Below are 21,005 nucleotides of genomic sequence, written 5' to 3'. Positions count from 1 at the left end.
GCTCTGATTCACTGCCTGAGCATTCAACATCATCCAACCAGACGGGCCCATAGCCTGGTCCAAAACGCGCTCCGAATTCAGCTGACAGCCTCGCGCCACACCCTATCTGTCTACACACCACCTGGGCATCATTCAGGTCCCAGGCATCATCACACACTGTCCCCCACTTTCCACGGAAGTAGATCTACACTCTGCCAGAGCAGGTGTTCCCTCCGTTTACCACTCGAATCTCTCCCTCTGATGTTGAGAGCAGTGAATGGGCGGTTCTTGGAAAACGTGAGGTCGGAGGTGATGTAGAGGTTACTGTAGAAAGTAAAGACAAACAGCACTCAGGCCTTCAATGCTACCAAACATGTGCAATGTACACTATTTTTCTTAATTTCCCTTCATTTTCTTATTCTATATTCTAATTATTTTAAACTATTAAAACTGGGAAAGCATCGTTGGCTATTCAAAAAATAGCAGATATACAAGCTCGCAGCACGTCACTTTGTGCTGTGCTGCAAGCTTGAACATTTGCAATTTTTTTTATCATTTTATGAAAAATCTTGAAATATACTATAAATATACTATAAATTATTTAATATATACCCTTTGTTTTGCGGTTTTCAAATATTTATTTTCACAGAATCAAATGTTTTATGGTCATGAATCACCAGGAGCCTGGATGGCTTGGTTCCAGGCTTAAAATAATTAATATAAATATTTTCGGGAAATCTATATGGGAAAGGTTTGTGGGCTTTCGATTTGTGGAACCACAACATGACTGCCACTGCTATGCCCTATGTAAATGCACCATTGACCATTTCAGGTATAACCCTAATGCTAATCCAAATCATTAAAGCAGCACTATGTAGTCTGGGGTATCAGTTCTCACGTTGGACACAAAAAAACATGGCAGCCAACGTCTTTGACTTCATTACCCAAGAGTCTCTGCAAGCATGCCTGGCGAGGAAGCGCTGTGATTGACCAGTCTACTCTTTGACTGGCAGTGCCAGTTGACTTGGTGCCTTGGCAGATGCCAGGATGAAACTCAATTGTCTCCCCTATACATAGTAACAGTCAAGCCCCTAGACTATACATTTATGGAAGGATGTAACTTTAATTTTGTGGGACATAATATGCTATATAAATGTGTTGTTGTTAAAAAGTTAAAAATCAAAAACCATAACTGTAGTTATGAACAGAATTTAAAAAGTATTTTGTTCAGACATTAAGTTAATAAACTATTCAGATAATATTTTTTTACAAAAAAAAAAAGATAATGGACAGTAAGTTATGAGACAAGGTAGAATCGACATACACTTCCTGCTGTAGAAAACCACACAATGTGTGCCCACAAATATCTACCCTTATGACCAACTATCATTTACCATATTATTATATTATTCATTGTTTTTCATAATTACCAGATGGCTGAAGTCCAAGAGCTGTCTGCACAAGGCAGAAGAAACAGAGCCTTAAGACGTAAAAGGAATCCATCTTTATTACTGAAGGTTGTCTTGTTTATTGCAACATGATGTGAAAGTCTGTCAACACTTACAGTATATTCATGAGTTATTTCTCCATCACATTCTCAACATCATCAAGAGAGCAAAGAGGATTACAAAAGACAGACAGACACCACATTAACGGACTGTAAGTGACGACACAGACTGGCACGTAGTTATGGTGTCTCAATGCCTGTTGCCCCAACAGATGTCAGTTCCCTGAACAAGGTAAGAAAAAAGGGCAAAAGACAAGCACATGCCAGAACTACTAGGCAGGGTGCTGGACCAAAACAAGCTCATCATGTAGGAAAAGAAAAAGGACATGGACATTAAATGTAGGAAACATTTAAGAAAAATTATACGTAATAATAAGAAAAAAGAGGGGAGAAAAAAAACATTGAAACTGTAATTGATCCTGCATAGTTTGTTCATATCAATACAGCAAATGTATGTAATCATATTGTACATTCTATTAATCCAGACATTATAAGCGCCCCCACCCTGATGCTAAAGCAATTCCTCATTGGGCTTTATCTTCATCTCATTCCTTTATTATTAAGTATTTTATTTTTGTTGCATAATATTTGTGTTAACTTACTTAGTACTTTCTTTTTCATATTTTATCAAAAGCAGAGGCATGAAATCCTCCCCAAAGGATCATTACATATGTATTTATGTACAGAATAAAAACAGAACAGTATAGGGCATCAATCATTTGGAAGCAGCCGAGTTGACACTGGGCGTGTCTCATGGAGCAGCTTAATCGGCAACAGTCTTAGCCGGCTTCGTCTCGTCCAGCTCAGCCTCCAGGTAACGGAAGCGGCGGTGGCGACGCAGGATCTCGATAGCCTTCTGCTCTACAGAGGAAGGAATGATGCCGAGGTCTTCCAGACCAGGCAGTCCCGGGTACTTCATGTCTGTCGTGTGGAACCTGTCTACTTTGTCTGGGGTGGTCCAGGGCTCGAATGGACTCATAGCAAAAGCATTTGCAAGAAGGTGATAAAGTGGCCGTGGCAGTGGGTAGGCCAAGAAAGGTCTGTGTGCGACTGCGTAAATGTACTCCACCAGGTCATGAAGCAGATAGCGGTTGGGACCAACGAGGGTATAAGTCTTCCCGTTGGCATCTGGGTCTTTGATGGCACTGATGATGGCCTTGGCTACATCGACCACATGCACAGGCTGCTTCACCGTCTTCTTCCCCATGGCGATGAGAGGCACAGCTCTGCCAAACCAGCGCATGTTAGCAAAATGATTGAAGAATCTGTCCTCCCTTCCGAACATCTCAGAGGGCTTCAGGATGATAGCGTCAGGAAACTCATCTCTCACAGCAGCCTCTCCCACAGCCTTGTTCCTCAGGTATTTGGAAGGGCTGCGTATGTCGGCGTTCAGGTGGGAAATGTGGATCAACTTTGTGACGCCCGCCTCCCGGGCTGCCTTGGCGATCCGCTGAGGGATGGACACGAATACGTCCTCAAAGCGACAGTTCCTCGTCTCCCACTCTCGGCCCAACAGGTTGATGACGACATTTGAGTGTTCCAGAGCCCGCCTGATGGAGTCTATGTTCCTGGCGTCCCACTCCATGAAGATGATCTGTCCCAGATCCCCCATGGGCCTGAGGTACATGAGGTCATACTGATCACACCGGTAAGGGATTACAATCTGAGAGCCCATGCGGCCCAGTCTGTTGACCACATATCGACCCAGGAAACCGGTGGCCCCGAACACCGTGGCGGCAACTCCACTGGAGGAGGAGCGGCCTCCTTTTCCTTTGGGGATAACAGCGTGGTGGATCTTCCTCTGCTGGACTGTTGCTGGGACGGCCGACAGAACCACAGGGGAACAGGAGGAGCTTGTAATCTTAGGAAGAAGGACACTCGTACGACGGACAACTAGCACAGCGGCCGCCATCATTACAACTACAGCAAGTGGGGCGGACCTAATAGGATAAGACCAATTATAATTATCTCCAGGGGGGGGCAATTTGTGTTACATCAAATTGCTCTATATTACACAAACATAAAAATATATATCAGTGTAAAAAAACTACTAGGACCAGGACGTGCCACCAATTAGAACTTAACTTGCAATGTCTAACCTTGTGATACAAGGTTTAGGGTTAGGGTCTTTGAGGGACTATCAACAAGGGTGTGGAGACAGTAATGGGTCTGAATCCCATACGGTGTTGAGAGGCTATTCTGGAAGACTTGTAGATGGAGGAACAGACTTGGAGAGTCAGTAGGTGATCTATAATGTCTGCCATCAGTGGAGAGTGCAGGTCTGACTTTCTCTTGTCATGGTGATGAGGTCATGATGAGTCATCCATGCCCATATATGGATATACCCGATCACCAAAGGGGTTAGCCCGCCGTCCCAAATATGGAGTTCTACACGGGTCAAGACGGGCCTCCAAGTACTCACACTGGTTCTCGCGCTGGTTCTCAAAGTGGGGTCAGGGGCCCCCAGGGATCCCTAAGGAGGTTGCAGGGGGGTCCCCAGCTAAATTAGTTAACCACTTAAACCCCAGCTTCCTTATCGTGGGGAAGGCTTTATCAGAAAATAGCCGATCGACTGCGACGTGTTGTGAGCTTGTCGATTTGTCTATTTTCTGCACGAATAAGGAGTGCTAACCCTTTGCTGATGCTTACATGGCTAGAGAAGCGCGGCTGGAAGCGATGTGCACGTGCAGCTGCACCCCATCCCATCGACCTTTATCGTTTCACATACTGTAGCTGTGGGTGAACAGGCTGGTTTTAATGTTATGAGCTGTACAGTAAAGTAAATATACTTTGTCCTACTGTCCACCACTGACCGTGCACTAGGCTTTACTGTATGTTTATCTGTGTGGCTGCTGTTCAGCAGCATGGAGGAGAGCGAAACAAACACGATAGCCTAATAACCTCATCCCATAGTAGCTTCATTCATTTCCGTTTTTGTTTATCAATATGCATACCTGAGTTTGCATTCACTATCTGAGACAACATTGTAACCCAACATTGTAACCCAACTTTAGCCCCCAACCATTTAGTGAAATGGTTATTGTGAGAGAAAAAAATGTGCCAGTGGAAAAGCATATCAAAAATAACATTTTTATTTTTTATAAAAGTTACACAGTATGACATTAAGTTTATGCATGACTATGTGTGGGGTCATGGTTAGGTAAGGATGGGGAGGGCTGACAGAAAGGGCTTGGGGTTAACTTGTGCCCATTTGATTGGCTGGGGCACGGCCAATGAAATGACGGCTGCTGACAGACACACACACAGAGATTCCATAATCTTGTTAATTTGTTCATTCAGTGAGAATGTTTCAGTTGCACTGATGAAGATAACAATATTATGGTGAATAGACATCTTGAAGGTATGACGATTATCTAACTTATTTGTTCTATAAACAAGAATCATAATCACTCTCTCTATGAGAACTGCAATTTCCACACACATTCCGAGTTTCTTATGAATTAAACACCAGGTCTTGGGCGCGCTCTAACATTATAAGATTTGACCTTGAGCACCACACTAGCAACTCCTCTCAGGTCTGGCAGAGAGGCCTCATTCTCAGGCGGAACAAACTGGAAGTCTCTCAGCAGGTAGGCAGTGAACAGAAAGATCTCCACTTTGGCAACGGACTCCCCGAGACACAGCCGAGCACCTCCTCCGAAAGGCAGCAGAGCACGAGTGGAGCCTCCCCCTCCCTCCAGAAAACGCTCTGAAAGAGAGAGTGGCTACTGTTAGCTTTACATCTGGCTGCAAGCAGGGTTCCATTTGCTAGGAGGGATTGGGGTAAATCCATGCCTCAGCTTTCTGACCCACAGACTGACCCACAGACTGACCCACAGACTGACCCACTGACTGACCCACAGACTGACCCACAGACTGACCCACAGACTGACCCACAGACTGACCCACAGACTGACCCACTGACTGACCCACTGACCTGGTTTGAAGTGGTGTGGGTCAGTCCAGACAGCAGGGTCGTGGTGGGCTCCAAACAGGTTGGGAATGATAACAGTGTTCTTAGGGATGAAGTAGCCTGCAATGCTAAAAAGAAATACAACAAGGCACACAGATTAGAGCAGTGGTTCTCGACGTTGGGGTCCAGGGACCCCCAGGGGTCCTTGAGGAGGTGCTAGGGGGGGTCCCCGGCTAAATGATTGATAGTTAATAATAGCTTGAATTTGTATATCGCCTTTCATGAACCCAAGGACGCTTTACATCTAAAACAATGCACAACCAACAAACAAACAACCACACAAAACAACACAGATATTTGCCAAAAGCATATCGTCTTTTCAAGGCAGTTAGGAACCAAACAACTCCAAAATGACATGTATAGTCAGCACCAGTGGTGCAAAGTAACTAAGTACAATTTTGAGGTATTTACAATTTTCAATACCTTTACTTCTATCCCGCTACATTTCAGAGGAAAATATTGAACTTTTACTACTCTACAATTATATGAAAACTTTAGTTACTAGTTACTTTGTAGATTTTGATTACAAAACACACAGATCTATTTGAACTAGGTGAAATGAGTACTTTTACTTTTGGTACTCTAAGGAAGTATATTTTGATGCCAATACTTTTTTTACTCAAGTCAATTTTGAATACCAAACTTTTACTTTATACAGAGTATGTCTACATTGTGGTATTGATACTTTTACTTAAGTAAAAAATGTGAGTACTTCTTCCACCACTGAGTATACTACACAGTGTAGAGTACACTCTACACTGTGAAAACCACTGGTCCTGGATCAGCCTCAGTCAAGAAAATAATTAAATATGTTCTATGAAAAATGTGTAAAGATATGTACGGTACATGTATTTGTCAGCACTGACCTGCTGTCTCTGATGGCTCGGTGTGGCACTGCCAGCGGAGCCACAGGTCTCAGTCTGAGGACCTCGTTGATGACAGAACCCAGGACGGGAAGGCGGTGTCGGTCGCTGTACGTGGGGTAGCGTCCCTCCAGCACCGCACACATCTCCTCATACACTCTGCACTGCAGCTACGGGTCAGACATTTAAATTCAGTTCCTGTTTGGGGTATGGCTGTCTGAAGAGGATTCAACCATTGTACACGGTTTACAATTTAGGCATTTAGCAGACGCTCGTATCCAGAGTGACTTACAGAGTGAGATCGGAATAAGCAGAGCTTCAAAGAAAGTAGCATATCAGGCAAACAATTAATCTAGCATCTGTGCTAGATGCTATACAAATTACAAAATCGAAGTTACAAAAAACGTGAGAACATGCATGTGACCAAAGCTCATACACTATATCTGCATAGTAAACTAGAAAAGTGACAAGAAAGCATATAAGGAGAAAGACGTGCTAGGGAGGTGAGGTGGAGTCTGAAGAGGTGAGTGCTAGGGAGGTGAGGTGGAGTCTGAAGAGGTGAGTGCTAGGGAGGTGAGGTGAAGTCTGAAGAGGTGAGTGCTAGGGAGGTGAGGTGGAGTCTGAAGAGGTGAGTGCTAGGGAGGTGAGGTGAAGTCTGAAGAGGTGAGTGCTAGGGAGGTGAGGTGGAGTCTGAAGAGGTGAGTGCTAGGGAGGTGAGGTGGAGTCTGAAGAGGTGAGTGCTAGGGGGTGAGGTGGAGTCTGAAGAGATGGGTGCTAGGGAGGTGAGGTGGAGTCTGAAGAGGTGAGTGCTAGGGGGTGAGGTGAAGTCTGAAGAGGTGAGTGCTAGGGGGTGAGGTGGAGTCTGAAGAGGTGAGTGCTAGTCATTATTGGTGAAAATTATAAAACATTTATAATTTAAAAATACCAAAAATAAGAGATTGTGAGCCGAATGACATAGCATAAATTAGGGCTTAAAGGTTCTATGACATTCATTTTCACTTTTTTAATTTGTTATGTTTTTTTGGGGGGTTTATGACCTCAAATACACCTAAAAAATCTGAACTTTGAACATTCAGTGGATTTTCTGTGGTCTGGGGTTTTCTGAATAATTAGGCTGAAAAGTAATCTGAGCTTGGCCCTTCGACAGTGAGGTCACAGTCGATTAATCCCGCCCACTCTCCTCGTCGCCCCTCCCCTCCCCTATCCTTTCCTTTGGGGGGGGGGCGGAGCAGAGGCGATGATTGACAGGCAACCAGCGACACCCGCAGGCAAAGATTTCTTTTTTCATTGCAGTTGAAAAGGCTTTAGAAATGTGAGAGAAAAACACCTGCCATGGATTAATGGAGTGGAATTTTTTGTTAAAACTTTCTATACACGTTTGAAGAACCATGACAAAGACTTTTAATGTGTGGTAAAACTGAACGTCATGAAACCTTTAAGTGGTTAATATAATTTATGTTCCAGGATGATATACAGTACCTCCGGTCTGTGCAGTAGGAAGGCAACAGTCCAGTTTAGCCAGGCTGCAACTGTCTCTGTCCCTCCTATGATGAGGTCCACTGTGGCCATGTGGACATGACTGTCTGTCAGCACCTACTCAAGGTCAAGGACAATATGGATTCATTATGCAGCTATTCAATGTTAAGTTGTGAACACAGTAGACTACACGGCTGTGGGCAATTCAGAATTTGTGAATTTAGTCCCGTTTATGCAAATGCTTTTAATCTAGAATTTGAATTCAATAGCAAACACGGAGCAGAAATTAGGTTGACTTGAATTAAATGTTTTTTGTTTTTTTTAAGAGACAGGGCAAACTTGTAACATTTTCAAAATTGAATACAAATTATTCCTCTTGTGGGATAAACATCTTAACATCTCATAAACAATCTCATTTCTAATTCCAAGCTGATGGTGTGTGCTCTGATCTCATGGCTGAAGGTCAGCAGTGAATTATTGTCATACCCACCACTCCATGTGCTGTGTCTGCCGATTGGTCAGTGGCTTCATGTGTCGTGTCTGCTGATTGGTCGGTGGCCAGCAGCAGAGATCCTATGATGGCTTCTGTGCATGTCTTATGTTGTGACTGTGCAACAAAACAGTTGATTAATACAGTACGGCAAACAGAAGACTATATTATACAGGCTGTAACTAGCAGTTAAAATGGCAATTTCTTTATCCACCAACTCTGAATAGATGTCTGTCTGTCTGTCTGTCTGTCTGTCTGTCTGTCTGTCTGTCTGTCTGTCTGTCTCTTCAAATAATATCATATTTTTCCATTGTTGTTACAAACCTTGTAATCATTTAGCTGTGCTCGTATCATGTCATCCCTCCTGGCCACCTCTTGAAGGAGTCTGGAAAATGGCGGATTGGGCAATTTCTTTACGAAAAGAAAGAAAAAGTTGAAGCATCAAAGTTGAACCCTATAGCGTCCCTCTTCTGGGCATGTCATAACAGGCAAACATTCAGCAAAAATTGCAGATCTGCATGAGCTTTTAGATCGACTATATTCAGGGAAGAGATTTGATATAGAGGGAGGAAATGAGGGGGCCAAGGATAGACTCCTGTGGGATCCCGGTCAAGTATATAGGGTTACAGTGTGTGTGTGTGTTAAATCTTGTGCTTGTAATTTCTCATCATTACAATTTACAATTAAGGCATTTAGCAGAATGCTCTTATCCAGAGTGACTTATAATAAGCAAGATAATCACACACATAGAATACAGAGACAGTGTACTAGTGCCTCAAGAAACTAAAGGATCCCAGGTGTTGCCAAGACGACGATGACGGCGCGGCATCATGCCCGATTATGGACACGACGCCAGCGTGACGTCGTCAGATAATTAGTTAACTGAGAGTTAGATACTTGAGAGCTAGATACTCCGCTCTCTCATAGAATCTCATAGAATCTCACAGACGATCAGGTCTGGTGGAGGTATAAAGACAATAAAAAGGGGAACTGTCAACGACACACCGCTCCCTTCCGGACGTGACTTAACGAAAGACAGAGTTCACCAGACATCCCATACCCAGGACATAGAAGAATAGGTTAGCCTTGCAACCTAACCTAAGAAGAACTCATTCTCAACTCCCACCCCCCTAAGTATCAAAAATAATTCAAAAACCCAGTCCTGTGAGTGTGGACTGACCCGGAGCAGAGGGAAGGAGTCCAGAGCAGAGATCCAGGACGAGCCCCACAGGGCCACGATCTGGTTCAGACAGCCATGCAAGCTCTGCAGCTCCTCAGAGGTCTTCTCATACTGCAGTACACACAGGATTACACATTACATACTGCAGTAATCACATTACATATAACATACTGCACAACACTCAGGTATACACATTACATACTGCACAACACACAGGACTCATTACACAACATGACACAGTCTACTATTAACTTCCCGTTGGCTCTTTTTTAACTCATCTTATAAAACCCTATTGTGTCCCTATCCTGGCCATGTCATTATAGGTGAACATTCAGTGAAAAAAAGCAGATCTACAAACTCAAACAGCAACTTGTAGTTCTGCTATTTTCGGCAGAGTATATGTATCAGCCAAGTACATTTATATGCATGTGTTCTATTTCTGGTCGGTTTTGATTTCCTCAGGGGAAAAACACACTGAGCCACAGGAGAGACTTACTCACTTCTTTTTGGAAGACCAGAGTAGTGATCACATTGCTGGCCGCTACAGTGAAATCCTCTGAGAGATCCACAGCACTGCCCTGATAGTCCATCAAAACCTAAAGGGCGAGAGAGCAACGATGGAATGGACTTTTCATAAAAAGTAGTGATGCTTGTTAAACTGGTGATTTATTTCTTTGTGGTACAGAAAATACAAATTTGTAATAATGTGGACCTATTTTATCTATACTGCAAAACGTATAAATTAGAATACTTGAGTTGAGACTGGTTAGAGGTTTAACCTTATTGACCTATGGACACAGAGCAGTCTTCAAGAAACCACAACAAATAGTCAAAGTGAATGTGAAAGTCACATGGGTGCTTTAGGCAGAACGTTTTGTGTTGTTCTTTCTTAGATTTAATGTTATCTTTCAATCAATCAAGCTTTATTTATACAGCACAATTCAGAGTGCAGTTCAATGTGCTTCACAGGGGGAGAACAAAAAGGCAAAAAAAAAACAGATATGCATAATTATAAATACATAAAAATGCATTTAAAAATTATATCAATAATAATAATTTAAAAGAACAAGTAAGGGTGCGGTCACACCAAACTTTAATGCTTTTAAATGCCAATGCTTTTCAAAAATCCTCGAATGGCAACAAACCTCTCCATTCCCATTGAAAAGCAGAAAAGTTCAGCACCCTCAAGCAGGAAGAGAAATGCAGCAATCTAAGTAAAAGCAAAGCTAAAAAGATGTGTCTTGTGACTCTTGTCTTTTAAAAATGTCCACAGATTCAGTGACCCGCAGATCCCCCGGCAGGCTGATCCAAAGAGTGGGACCATAATAGCTCAAAGCTGCTTCTCCATACTTTTTTGTATTAGTCTCTGGAAACTCTAGGAGACCAGGGCCCTGCCAGGCATGTACTTATGAAGCATACTGACAAGTAGGCAGGTGCATTCCCATTCAATGATTTAGAAACCAGTAAAAGGATCTTAATATCTATTCTAAAACTGACAGGCAACCAATGCAGGGACTTAAGAATAGGCGTAATGTGTGCTCTCCATTTGGTCTTTGTCAACACAAAAATGTTATCTTTGCACCCAATGACCCCTATACTGACTTATAATCACACTATAAGGCATTATAACAGTGATTATAATGAATTATATAATTATTTTAGTGCTTTGATCCTGGCCAAAACAAAAACAGAAATGTCTGTGACTGACCAATAATTAAGACATATTATGACACATGACCCTATAATTGGTGTTTTGCTGATTGTTTTAGAACATTATGAGTGTTGCTCATGCTTATAAGTGCTTATAACTGTAATTATACAGTGTTATAAGCAGATTGTAATGTATTATAATAAGTACAGTATGTTTCTAATGAATTATACACATGGTATGCATATAGAACGCGTTATTGAATTATCTTATTAATTCTGCGTCCATAACCTATTAACAGGTACTCTGTACCTGTCGCAGGCGCAGAGCCTGTCTCTCGATCACACCGTGCAAAGACTTCTGAGAGCAACGCTGCAGGGCGCCGTGGACCAGCCGGCGATGGGCCCGCCACTCCTCTGTGTAGTCCCCCAGAGAGATGGACCGGCCTCCCCACGACACGATGTCTCCTGAACAGCGCACAGAATCGAACGGTGAACGAGGCAGGAAAGTAAGTAAGTGAGTAAAGTACATAATTTTTATAGCACTTCTCACAGAGAGATCTCACAAAGTGCTTTACATGCAGTGGAATTAAAGGCAAAAACAAGGTATTAATCCATACCTGGAACGCATCTGTGTCACTTTTTTATTTGAGCTAAAAAGCATTATTTTACACTTTGGCTATTCAAAAATAGCAGATCTACAAGCTCATAGCGTGTCACCGAGTGCCGCGCCTACAAGCTTGTAGATCTACTATTTTTGAAAAATCGTGAAAATGTGCGCAAATCTTTGAATATATTATTTTAAAGCGAACACTTTTAACTCAAATCTTTGCTTCTGGGGGTCCCTGGAACAAAATATTTTGAGATGGTGGTCCATGGCCAAATACATCACATTTTGGGGGTCCTTGACACGAAAAAGTTTGAGCACCACTGATATAGAAACCTACGTTTTTCAGAATACTGTAGGGATTTAGAAGACATTTGTAGAATCGGCTTCAGGTGTTAATGGGTTAAAGCCGTTAGAACAGAAAAAGGCTGTACAATTCATCTCAAGCAAGAAATAAAATCAAGTAACTTCGGCAAAATGCTTGTTAAAAATATTGAACAATACAATGTTTTAAGGTTGTTCTTAAACATTTTCCACAGAGGCTGCAGCTCTCAAGACCTGTGGAAGAGCATTCCAAAGTTTGGGAGCTACAGCCTGAAAGGCTTTGTCATTTTGTTTTTTTATTTAGTACATAATTTCTAACAGACCCTGTTCAGCAGACCTTATGGTCCTGCTAGGCACATAATCATGCCCTAACCTGACCATGCAGAGCTCTATAAGTGAGCACCAGGACCAGGAAAAGAGTGACAGTGAAGCATTATTTATCCACAACACCGTGGCTAAACATTACAGAAGGAATTTGAGGTTTTCTTTCTTCTTTTTTGTTACCTGTGTATGAAATTGGTCTCCCAGCAAAGTCTGACCATTTCTTCACCAAAGCTTCTCTTATGACATCACTACTGTTTAGCACCACCATGGCTATAGGAAGAAAAATACATGAAATGATTACAAGGAATACAAATACAAACTAATACAAATTTCCAAGCGGTGACAAACTCTTGGAACTACAGACTACTACTGTATCTGTCGAAATCATTTACATCTACCAAAGTTCCGTACTGGTCTGTCTCTAGTTTCCATCAGGTACTGGGGGCTCAGCTATGGAACAGCTATATTGAGATCTCATCACAGTTATGTTTGCTTTTTATTTTTCGGATTACTTTCCCATTTGTATTGTATTTTTGTTGTTAAATGAGGTGAAATTAACTTTATAATAAACCCCACAGGGTGTTTTAAATCTCACCTGCACAACCCACTATCATGCTGTTGTTGCTCAATTTGTTATTGTTTGTAAATGTAATATATTTTATAAAAAATAAAAATAAGTACATATAAAAATACATAAAGAAGGTCACACCACCGAAAGCTTGCATTAAAAACACAGATATCTGCACAGTGTTTTGACTGTGCAGCTGCTGTTTGTTCTGTTTCATATACTTTAGTAAAGTATAAAGTATTGGAATAGACTTAAACCAAAGCAGAAGCACTCATTATTACTCATTTCACAATCATATTATATTAGTAATGTAATGTGTTCATCACATTAATGTTGAAACTGGTAGGTGGGGCTGAATTTAATTACTTTTTGTGCTGCTGGGTAGCTTTATTTGTCCGTATAAATAGTTTTTTGTATAAAACTGCGAAAATGGATTGGTTCTCAAAGTGGGGTTTGGGGACCCCCAGGGGTCCTTCAGGGGGTTCCAGGGAGTCCCCAGCTAAATGAGTTAATATACCGGTAGTGTCACAATAACTTTAACCACTTTAACCATGTTTTATACTTTGGCTATTCAAAAATAGCAGATCTACAAGCTCACAGCGAGCTGTTGAATACATTTTAACATAAATCATCTCTTCTGGGGGTCCCTAGCTGGCCTGGCACAAAAATAAATCAGATGGGGGGGGGGGGGGGGGGTCCTCGGGCGTCCAAATGCATATATCAATATGGGGTCCTTGACTTATGTTGACCCAGCTGTGATGTAATGGATTCATTACTGGTGCTGCCACACTTGAGGCGGTAGATGCTGCCGTAGCGCTGTGCCAGGTCGGTCAGATGTATGGGCAGGTGGTCGTGTGCCAACTCCTTCATGTTGCCCAGCAGGAAGAGGCCGGGCGGGCCTGGCAGCGAGGGAGAGGAGGAGGAGGAGGAGGAGGAGGGTGAGAGAGGAAGAAACTGATAGAGATAGTGTTGTAGTCCAGATTTCACTGCCGGGAGAGAGAGGAGAAAGATAAAGGTAGAGAGGGAATGTTCACTGACAAATATTCCCAGAGCAGAGTATATACTCAGTTTTGACCATGTGTTGAATATCGTTGCTGTTGGGCAGAAACCTCTTATCTCCATATTCTAACTTTTTTGTGTTTGTTTTGTAAATTTACACCCTACTTGATCATACTACAGCATCACACAAAAGCATCAATAGTAGCAGAAACGCAGCGCGAAGCGATGCGTTTTGAGCTCATGTAAATCTGCTTTTGCTATGTTTGCATTTGAATCCTGAAAAGTAACAGTATTGGACATTTGAGGTTTCCACCCGACAGAGACGAGCAAGCAACATCTTAGGGGTTTGTTTTGTTAATAGTTGGTTAAAATAATTGTTAAACAGCTCTATATTCTGATAGTTATGCCAATTTAATCCAGTCAGGAGAGAGAACTCATACAGGATACATAAACAAGTGAAATTGTACTGATGAAACAACAACATTTGCAGACTAAATTGGAACTGGAGCACTTTAAAATTGAAGTTGATAAATGGGTTAAATGTCTCGATTGGATCAAATTGGTGACCCCCTTGAACATTTATTTTCTGTCTATTAAGGAGCTGGAGACCCCTATTATTGAAAACAATCTATCGCTATGATTACTATCAGAATACACAGCTTTGACTTTATAACAAAATAACTTTTGCACAGAACCTTTAAGAAATGAAGAAAAGTTATGTGATCAACCACTTGTAAGCCCTGTACTTTGACGTACGACAAATTGCAAAAAATACTCGATCTACAAGCTCACAATGCATCACGCATAGTGAGGCTTGTAGATCTGCTATTTTTGACACAAAAAAAAAGGTTTATAAACTCTGCCCCAAATATGGATGCCAGGTTTAATGTGGTTAAAGCAGCACTATGTGCCTTTTTTTTATTAATAAAATGTATTTTTGTCCCATCTGTATGGTAGAGTATGTTAATACAATATAACTTACACAATTGGGTGGTTGTATTTTGTCTCCCTGCTCTTCTATTGAGACATTTAGATCGTGTCAAAGGTCATGTCTCACCTAGACACAGGATCTGACACAAATTTTGACCTGATGGTCAATATTCAATTCATCTGAGCTAGCAGGCAGGCTCTATTAGCTCAACGGTAAAAAATGTCAGCACTTGCGCAGGAAACCGGGTTCAAATCCGGGGTAGAAGATTAAAGTTACATTGTTACAGTGCAGCTTTAAAGTAGTTTAGAAGACAACATTGGAACATTGTCATTGAAATGTTTAGTCTATAATGAATGATTACCCTTTGCCTGGCTTCCATCATGATGCTCCCCCTGCGTGGATGTGTCTCTCTGTCTGGACACGTAGCTCAGTACGACCCACAGCAACACAACCAGAACCAGCGCTCCCACTGTGACCACTGACATCTCCTGTGCCATTCTGGACGTCAATGCTTCCAAAGCGTTCATCATCATCATCATCATCATCATCATCATCATCATCTGCTCTTTTATATTCTCCACTCTACTCCCCAACATGCCTCTCCTCCTCCTCCTAACCCGCCTGCCCTTTGTGTTTGTCTTTCACCCGATTCAAGGAGGGATAAATATTGTTGCGAGCCAGTGAGGGGGGGGGTCAAGGCAACGTACATCCTCACTCACGATGATGTGATACACAACAGCAGTGTTGATTTTGTCGACTAAAACTATGACAAAAAATGTTTTTCACTGACGAAAACTAAATAAAAACTAAGCTTTGATGACTAAAACTAAGACTAAATATATTGACAATTTCGTCAACAAATAAAAACTAGACTAAAATGTTGGGGAGGGACAAGTGGAGACGAGATCCAGTAGAACTAAAAGACAAGTCATTTTATGTTTGGTTGCGCTCGGGTGTTGAGCTTGTAGATCGTCTATTTTCAACATGCAACCAAGTGTAAAATAGCCATTACCACGCCATCAAGGCACCGCCAAAATACATTTTAGTCGACTGAATCAACTGTAGATTTAGTCGACTATAATCTTATGATTTTTATGAAACTAGACAAAAACTAAAACATTTCAGATGACTAAAATATGACTACAACTAAATGGAATTGTATTCAATAGACTATGACTGCTGTAAAAATCTACACTACACAACAGGGAGCGAGCTTGATAAATAAAAGTAATTATGAATAGCAATCATTCGGAGTGCTTTTGTTTATCTTCATTGTTGAAAACGGGATTGGAGTGAAGAGAAACAAACTCATTCCCCATCATCACACTGGCATGCAGAAACGTACTTGATAAGACGTGATAACATTCACTAGCCTTGGCTGGCTGCCTTGAATGTTTATCCTAGAAACATAGAAGGAAGGAAGGAAAATGTGGCTTTCCAAGAAGATTAGACCATAGACCCCCATAACTCTGAGAGTGCACAAATGTTTACATATCAGAGTTACAGACCGGTAAGGGTCCATTTGCTGCCTTACTATCCTAACTATTTATCTGGAACCCCCTCAAAGGTTCCCAGACCCAACTTTGAGAACCACTGTGATAAATACATATGGACTTATGGCTAATTTATATTTGCGCACTCGCTGAAAATAATGTGTAGTATAGTCTCTGTTGTCTGCCTAAGAGGTTCTTGATTTACAGAAACATGTAAGTGTATGAGCTATGTGGCTGTTGTCTTGGTTACAGAAAGATCATCCATTTGGTCATGTTTGGTCTAACTGTGCACTTTATTGACAATTCGATTTTTTTCTGGGATCACAGACACCTTTTTGCAGACGGAATCCACCGTAACAAGCTAGGTGTAAAATTGTTTACCTCAAATGTGTTCTACTCGCTCGGTGTGCCACCCGCCACCCTCCGCCAAGGCCGGAACACAAGAATCCAAAACAACAGATAGTGCTGAACCACTCCTACCCCCCCCCCCCCCCGCCCCCGCCGAGGCTGGTGGAGAAGAAATCAAAACAACTGATAGCTGATAGCGCTGGGCATGAAAATCTGGAGGAATGTCAAACCAACCCCCAGGAGGAGATTGCAACAGACATTAGAGAGAGGTCTATCGATAACAGTCCGAGAGGAAGAAGTTCAAACCCCATAACCCTCCTTTTCCTCGTTTTCCATGTCCCCAATTCACCAACGAATGACTTAATTAGCGCTGGAATAAAACTCACTCCCCCTCATCAGACGCCCAGCCCCGCAGCCACCAACTTTGCCCCAGAAAACGCTATACCCCCCACCCACCCAGGGGCGTAGCAGTGACCCACCCCTCTTCCACGACGCCATCAAAATCACACTCTGGTGGCCTCCCAGCTGATAAGCCCAGCTCCAAATAGCAACAAAACATGGATGGACCCCATGCTTTTAGAAAGCCTGATGTTTGCCTCCCTGTACAGGATAGCCTTGTAACGAATGAGGTTTACAATATTTCTACTGTTATTTCAAATAGTGTCCAGGACAAGGAGTGGTTTGAAGAGAGAGTGCTGTTTGGTTACTGTACCGCATGGGTGTCACAGCACAAAAATATTTGATCACAAGCTAAACCTTGCCCTGTTTAACATCATGTCACTAGATAAGCCCTCCTCTGTAAATCTGTGACGAGAAGTTAGACTTTTGGATTGCCTGCCCACATATGTTCCAACCCGTCTCCTTAGGTCATCTACAGTAGTGCTGGCCTCCTCGAGGTGCCAAAAAAGCACGGCAAAAAAACATGGCGAAGAAGATTTCTGCTTTTATAGGCCAACGGCCTGGAACAAGCTCCCATTATAAGACAGGCAACGACCATAGATAGCTTTAAAAGCAAGCTCAAGACACACTTTTTTACTTTTTTAATTTGATGTCATGAAAGGTGCTATACAAATAAAGTGTTGTATTATTATTATTAGTGTTGAGTGCCAGACCGAGGCCGAAGTAAATAAATGTTGTGTCGGGCGAGCACATGCTGTGTTGTTGTTAATGTATGTCCTTTAAGTGTTCTGATTGATGGCTGTGAAGGAGACAACCCCCACATATGTAAGGCAAGGCACATTTATTTGTATAGAACATTTCAACAACAAAGCAATTAAATGTGCTTTACCTATAACATTAAGCAAATCGCTATGGCTTTTGGGTCTGTTATTGACATGAATGACTAAACCCTTTGACTATGCAACACAAAAAGCTTAAGTAAAAAAATTGTATAATGTTTTGCAATCAATGCAATATTCTTATGATTAATACAGTTAAACACCTTAATACCATCGCGACACAAGTCAATTCAAGTGCATGCCAGTGATGTGCATTTGCAGGTGGAAATGTAGCTACATGTTCTAAACAGGCGGTGGATGTGAGAAACTAAAGGCATGTCATGTGGTTTAACCCCTTTGTGAAGGGAACTTTAAGTGACACTATACACCCTGACATGTTGGTCTCAGAAGCTGCTAGCATCACTTGGAAAAAAGATGAGAAAAAACACGTAGGCTACACACTAACCAACTGTTGACCACCTTAAATATGAAATAAAGGGGTGGATGATGGGGCAGGGTAGTGAAGCAGGTGAGGGGGATTGGGAAGAAGGAAGTGAGACTTTATGTCTAACCTCATGTATGGATATGATATGTGTATATAAGTAGATATAAAAATGTTTTTCACGTCGCACTGCAGCATGTTGTGAGCATACAGATCGACTATTTTCACAGAATGTTTGCCTATTATGACATGCCCAGAATAGGGACCCTAGTGTTCATATGGTTCATGAATTTCTGCGGTCGGTGGACGTTAGTGAAGACATTTGTTTCTCTTAAAGGGCATGCAACCTTGCATCTACTCTTTAGCTACTTGCGGGGGAGGCCACGTGGAAGCTGTCTTCTTCTCCCCCCCTTCAAGTGGGGTCTCACAGACAGAGCCCACTGTGAATGCGGGGATCCACTACAGACTAAGGAACATGTGATGACCAGCTGCCCCAAATAACGGCCACCGAATGGTGATCGTGGCTTAATTGACCTAGACGATGACACACTGGACTGGCTTGCTGCAACGGAGCTGAAGGTCTAAGGACACACGACAAAAGCACCAAGCAGCACATCATTGCTCGAGGGCAGTACCCAGGATTCACTCTGACCCCGTGCAGTCCCCATCACCAGCGGCGCTGCTGTGCTTCACTGGATCAGCCTGAGTATGTAACCGTGTAGCTGGTCTGAGAAGGCCTGCAGAGAGAACTTATCCTGCACCCTCCTCCTCCCGGCTTGTCCCATGTCCGCGCGGAGCTGAGGCTCGCCGAGCAGCCTCGCCATGGCCTCGGAGAAGGCCTCCGCCGTGGGCTCGCACAGGAACCCCGTCTCCCTGTCCACCACGCTCTCCAGGGGTCCCCCGGAGTTCGCGGCGATCACGGGGCAGCGGCAGTACATGGCCTCCACGGGGACGATCCCGAAGTGTTCCCCGCTCGGGGTGTACAGCACCGCCGCGCTGCCCCGCAACAGCGCCACCTTCAGGGAGTCAGAGGGGGAGCGTAGGAAAGTGACGCAGCCCTCCAGGCCTAGCCGCGCCGCCAGCTCCTTCAGCTCCGCGTAGTGCCGGACGTTCTCGGTGACCCGGTCGTCGTACCCCCCCGCCACCACCAGGTGGACGCCTGCTCTCTGGCCCGGGGGCAGGCTCTTCCTCAGGGCGGCCAGGGCTTCGAGGGCCAGCCCCAGGTTCTTCTTGCGTTCGTAGCGGTTGAGCGAGAGGAATGTGCTGGTGGTTCCCTCGGGGAGCAGGCCTTCAAGGCCCCTCGCCTCGGCGGAGGGCACGTCGAAGGTGTCGGTGTTGAGCGAGGGATAAAGGACGTCCGTCTGGACTCCTCCGAGACTACGGAAGGTCTCCCTGAACACTCCTGCAGTGAACCGGCTGTTGACCAGTATCACATCGGCCATGCCGGTGGTGCGTTCTTCGAGCCAGTCGATGGGAGCGCGGTACAGCTTCTTCAGGGCCGACCTCCTCTGGGTCAGCAGCCGGTCGGGGAAGTGACAGTAGAACAGGACCTTCCTCCTGTGACGGGCCAGCCTCAGAACAGGGATACACGCCGAGACCTGATCGCAGAAGATAACGTCATATTCGAGCCTGCTAAGGATCAGACAGAGAGCCACGTAAACCATCCGTAGGTAGGCACACGGGGCATGCAGGTAGCCCCACACTCTGGTGGGTAGCCAGTCGCCCACACACACCACGGGCAGGTCAGGGTCCAGGGTCTCCGGGAAGCAGTGTGTGGGGTCGTGATGTGCCGTCCAGATCTGGACGCTGCAGCCCTGGGACTTCAGAGCAACAGCTGCGTCCACCACCAACCTCTCTGCTCCGCCTATGCCCAGGTCTGGATGGAGGAACACCACCCGTGCCATCCTTTGTGTCTCAGTAAGGTATGGAGACCTCTGTTTATCAGTGTTTGTAAACAACCTTTTGATGTCACTTACAGGAGGAGTGACCTGCCTCCCTCTGGCAACTACACATACTAACGTCTGTTAGGGATGGGACTTTTAAACCGTAGCTGTATATAGTAGAACATCACCATTCATTTAGGACTAACCCACAAATATCTTTTTTTACATAAATATATCTCTTATTTATAAATTCAGTCATCTCTCTGTCTATTTGTGTCTCTCAATCGGCTTCTCCGATTGGTTCAAATGCATGTGACGTCACCTTAATCCCATAGGCAATATGTAGATCCCCAAACTCTCCCAAGTTGGTGCATCATAAATGACTGACGTCATAGACTGGCCTCCAAGTCCTCGGACAACGGCTAGTGATATAATAGTAAATAGTACCCACTGTACTGCACTAGTAGGCTATAACTCAAAATTAAATTCAAAAATCTATTTTATAAAGCTTAAGTTGTCTGCATGTCTGGACAAATATGTCACACGACAGTTAATGCACTTAAGGGGTCATTATAATGTCTATTCAGGCTTTTGTGTGCACCCTAGACAGTTTTTAAGTGGCTTGATTCAATATTTTACATATTTGATACTTATTAACATCAGACCCCCTCCTATATTAAGGCCATTCAACTTTGATCTCCATTTTAACCATGTTAGACTAATTTAAAACGCACGTCCCTGTTTCTGGTGACTG

At 43.4% G+C, this 21,005-nt stretch overlaps 3 protein-coding genes across 3 annotated transcripts; all 3 read right to left on the bottom strand.

Annotated features, from left to right (window-relative positions):
• Positions 1-2,249: 2,249 nt before the first annotated feature.
• Positions 2,250-3,398, bottom strand: LOC308083449 (NADH dehydrogenase [ubiquinone] 1 alpha subcomplex subunit 9, mitochondrial-like; the record flags this gene model as incomplete). The annotated part of the gene is made up of 1 exon (XM_080425763.1): positions 2,250-3,398. One exon carries the CDS (start codon positions 3,396-3,398, stop codon positions 2,250-2,252), a length of 1,149 nt encoding a protein of 382 aa, XP_080281889.1.
• A 1,314-nt stretch (positions 3,399-4,712) lies between these two features.
• cyp21a2 (cytochrome P450, family 21, subfamily A, polypeptide 2) lies at positions 4,713-15,516 on the bottom strand. The gene is made up of 12 exons (XM_080426099.1): positions 15,230-15,516; positions 13,715-13,924; positions 12,551-12,640; positions 11,429-11,583; positions 9,969-10,064; positions 9,469-9,579; positions 8,613-8,699; positions 8,289-8,405; positions 7,802-7,915; positions 6,326-6,492; positions 5,424-5,527; positions 4,713-5,195 (listed from the first exon to the last, which is right to left on the bottom strand). Exons 1-12 carry the CDS (start codon positions 15,462-15,464, stop codon positions 4,948-4,950), a joined length of 1,734 nt encoding a protein of 577 aa, XP_080282225.1. The 5' UTR covers positions 15,465-15,516; the 3' UTR covers positions 4,713-4,947.
• A 3,541-nt stretch (positions 15,517-19,057) lies between these two features.
• Positions 19,058-20,272, bottom strand: LOC308083766 (alpha-1,3/1,6-mannosyltransferase ALG2-like; the record flags this gene model as incomplete). The annotated part of the gene is made up of 1 exon (XM_080426103.1): positions 19,058-20,272. One exon carries the CDS (start codon positions 20,270-20,272, stop codon positions 19,058-19,060), a length of 1,215 nt encoding a protein of 404 aa, XP_080282229.1.
• Between the last annotated feature and the right edge of the window lie 733 nt (positions 20,273-21,005).

The sequence above is a fragment of the Gymnoscopelus braueri genome (assembly GCF_963280865.1).
Source record: "Gymnoscopelus braueri genome assembly, chromosome: 4".
Classification (NCBI taxonomy): Eukaryota; Metazoa; Chordata; class Actinopteri; order Myctophiformes; family Myctophidae; genus Gymnoscopelus; species Gymnoscopelus braueri.
Note: the sequence above shows the minus strand (reverse complement) of the source record. Positions and strands in the feature narration are given on the sequence as shown.

Excerpts from the sequence above, each read along its gene's own strand:
- cyp21a2 (XM_080426099.1), bottom strand. The coding sequence starts at position 15,464 with ATGTTGGGGAGTAGAGTGGAGAATATAAAAGAGCAGATGATGATGATG. Across the intron at positions 10,065-11,428 it reads AGGCTCTGCGCCTGCGACAG|GTTTTGATGGACTATCAGGG; the intron begins GTACAGAGTACC and ends CTCGCCCTTTAG. Across the intron at positions 5,528-6,325 it reads CGAGCCATCAGAGACAGCAG|CATTGCAGGCTACTTCATCC; the intron begins GTCAGTGCTGAC and ends ATTTCTTTTTAG.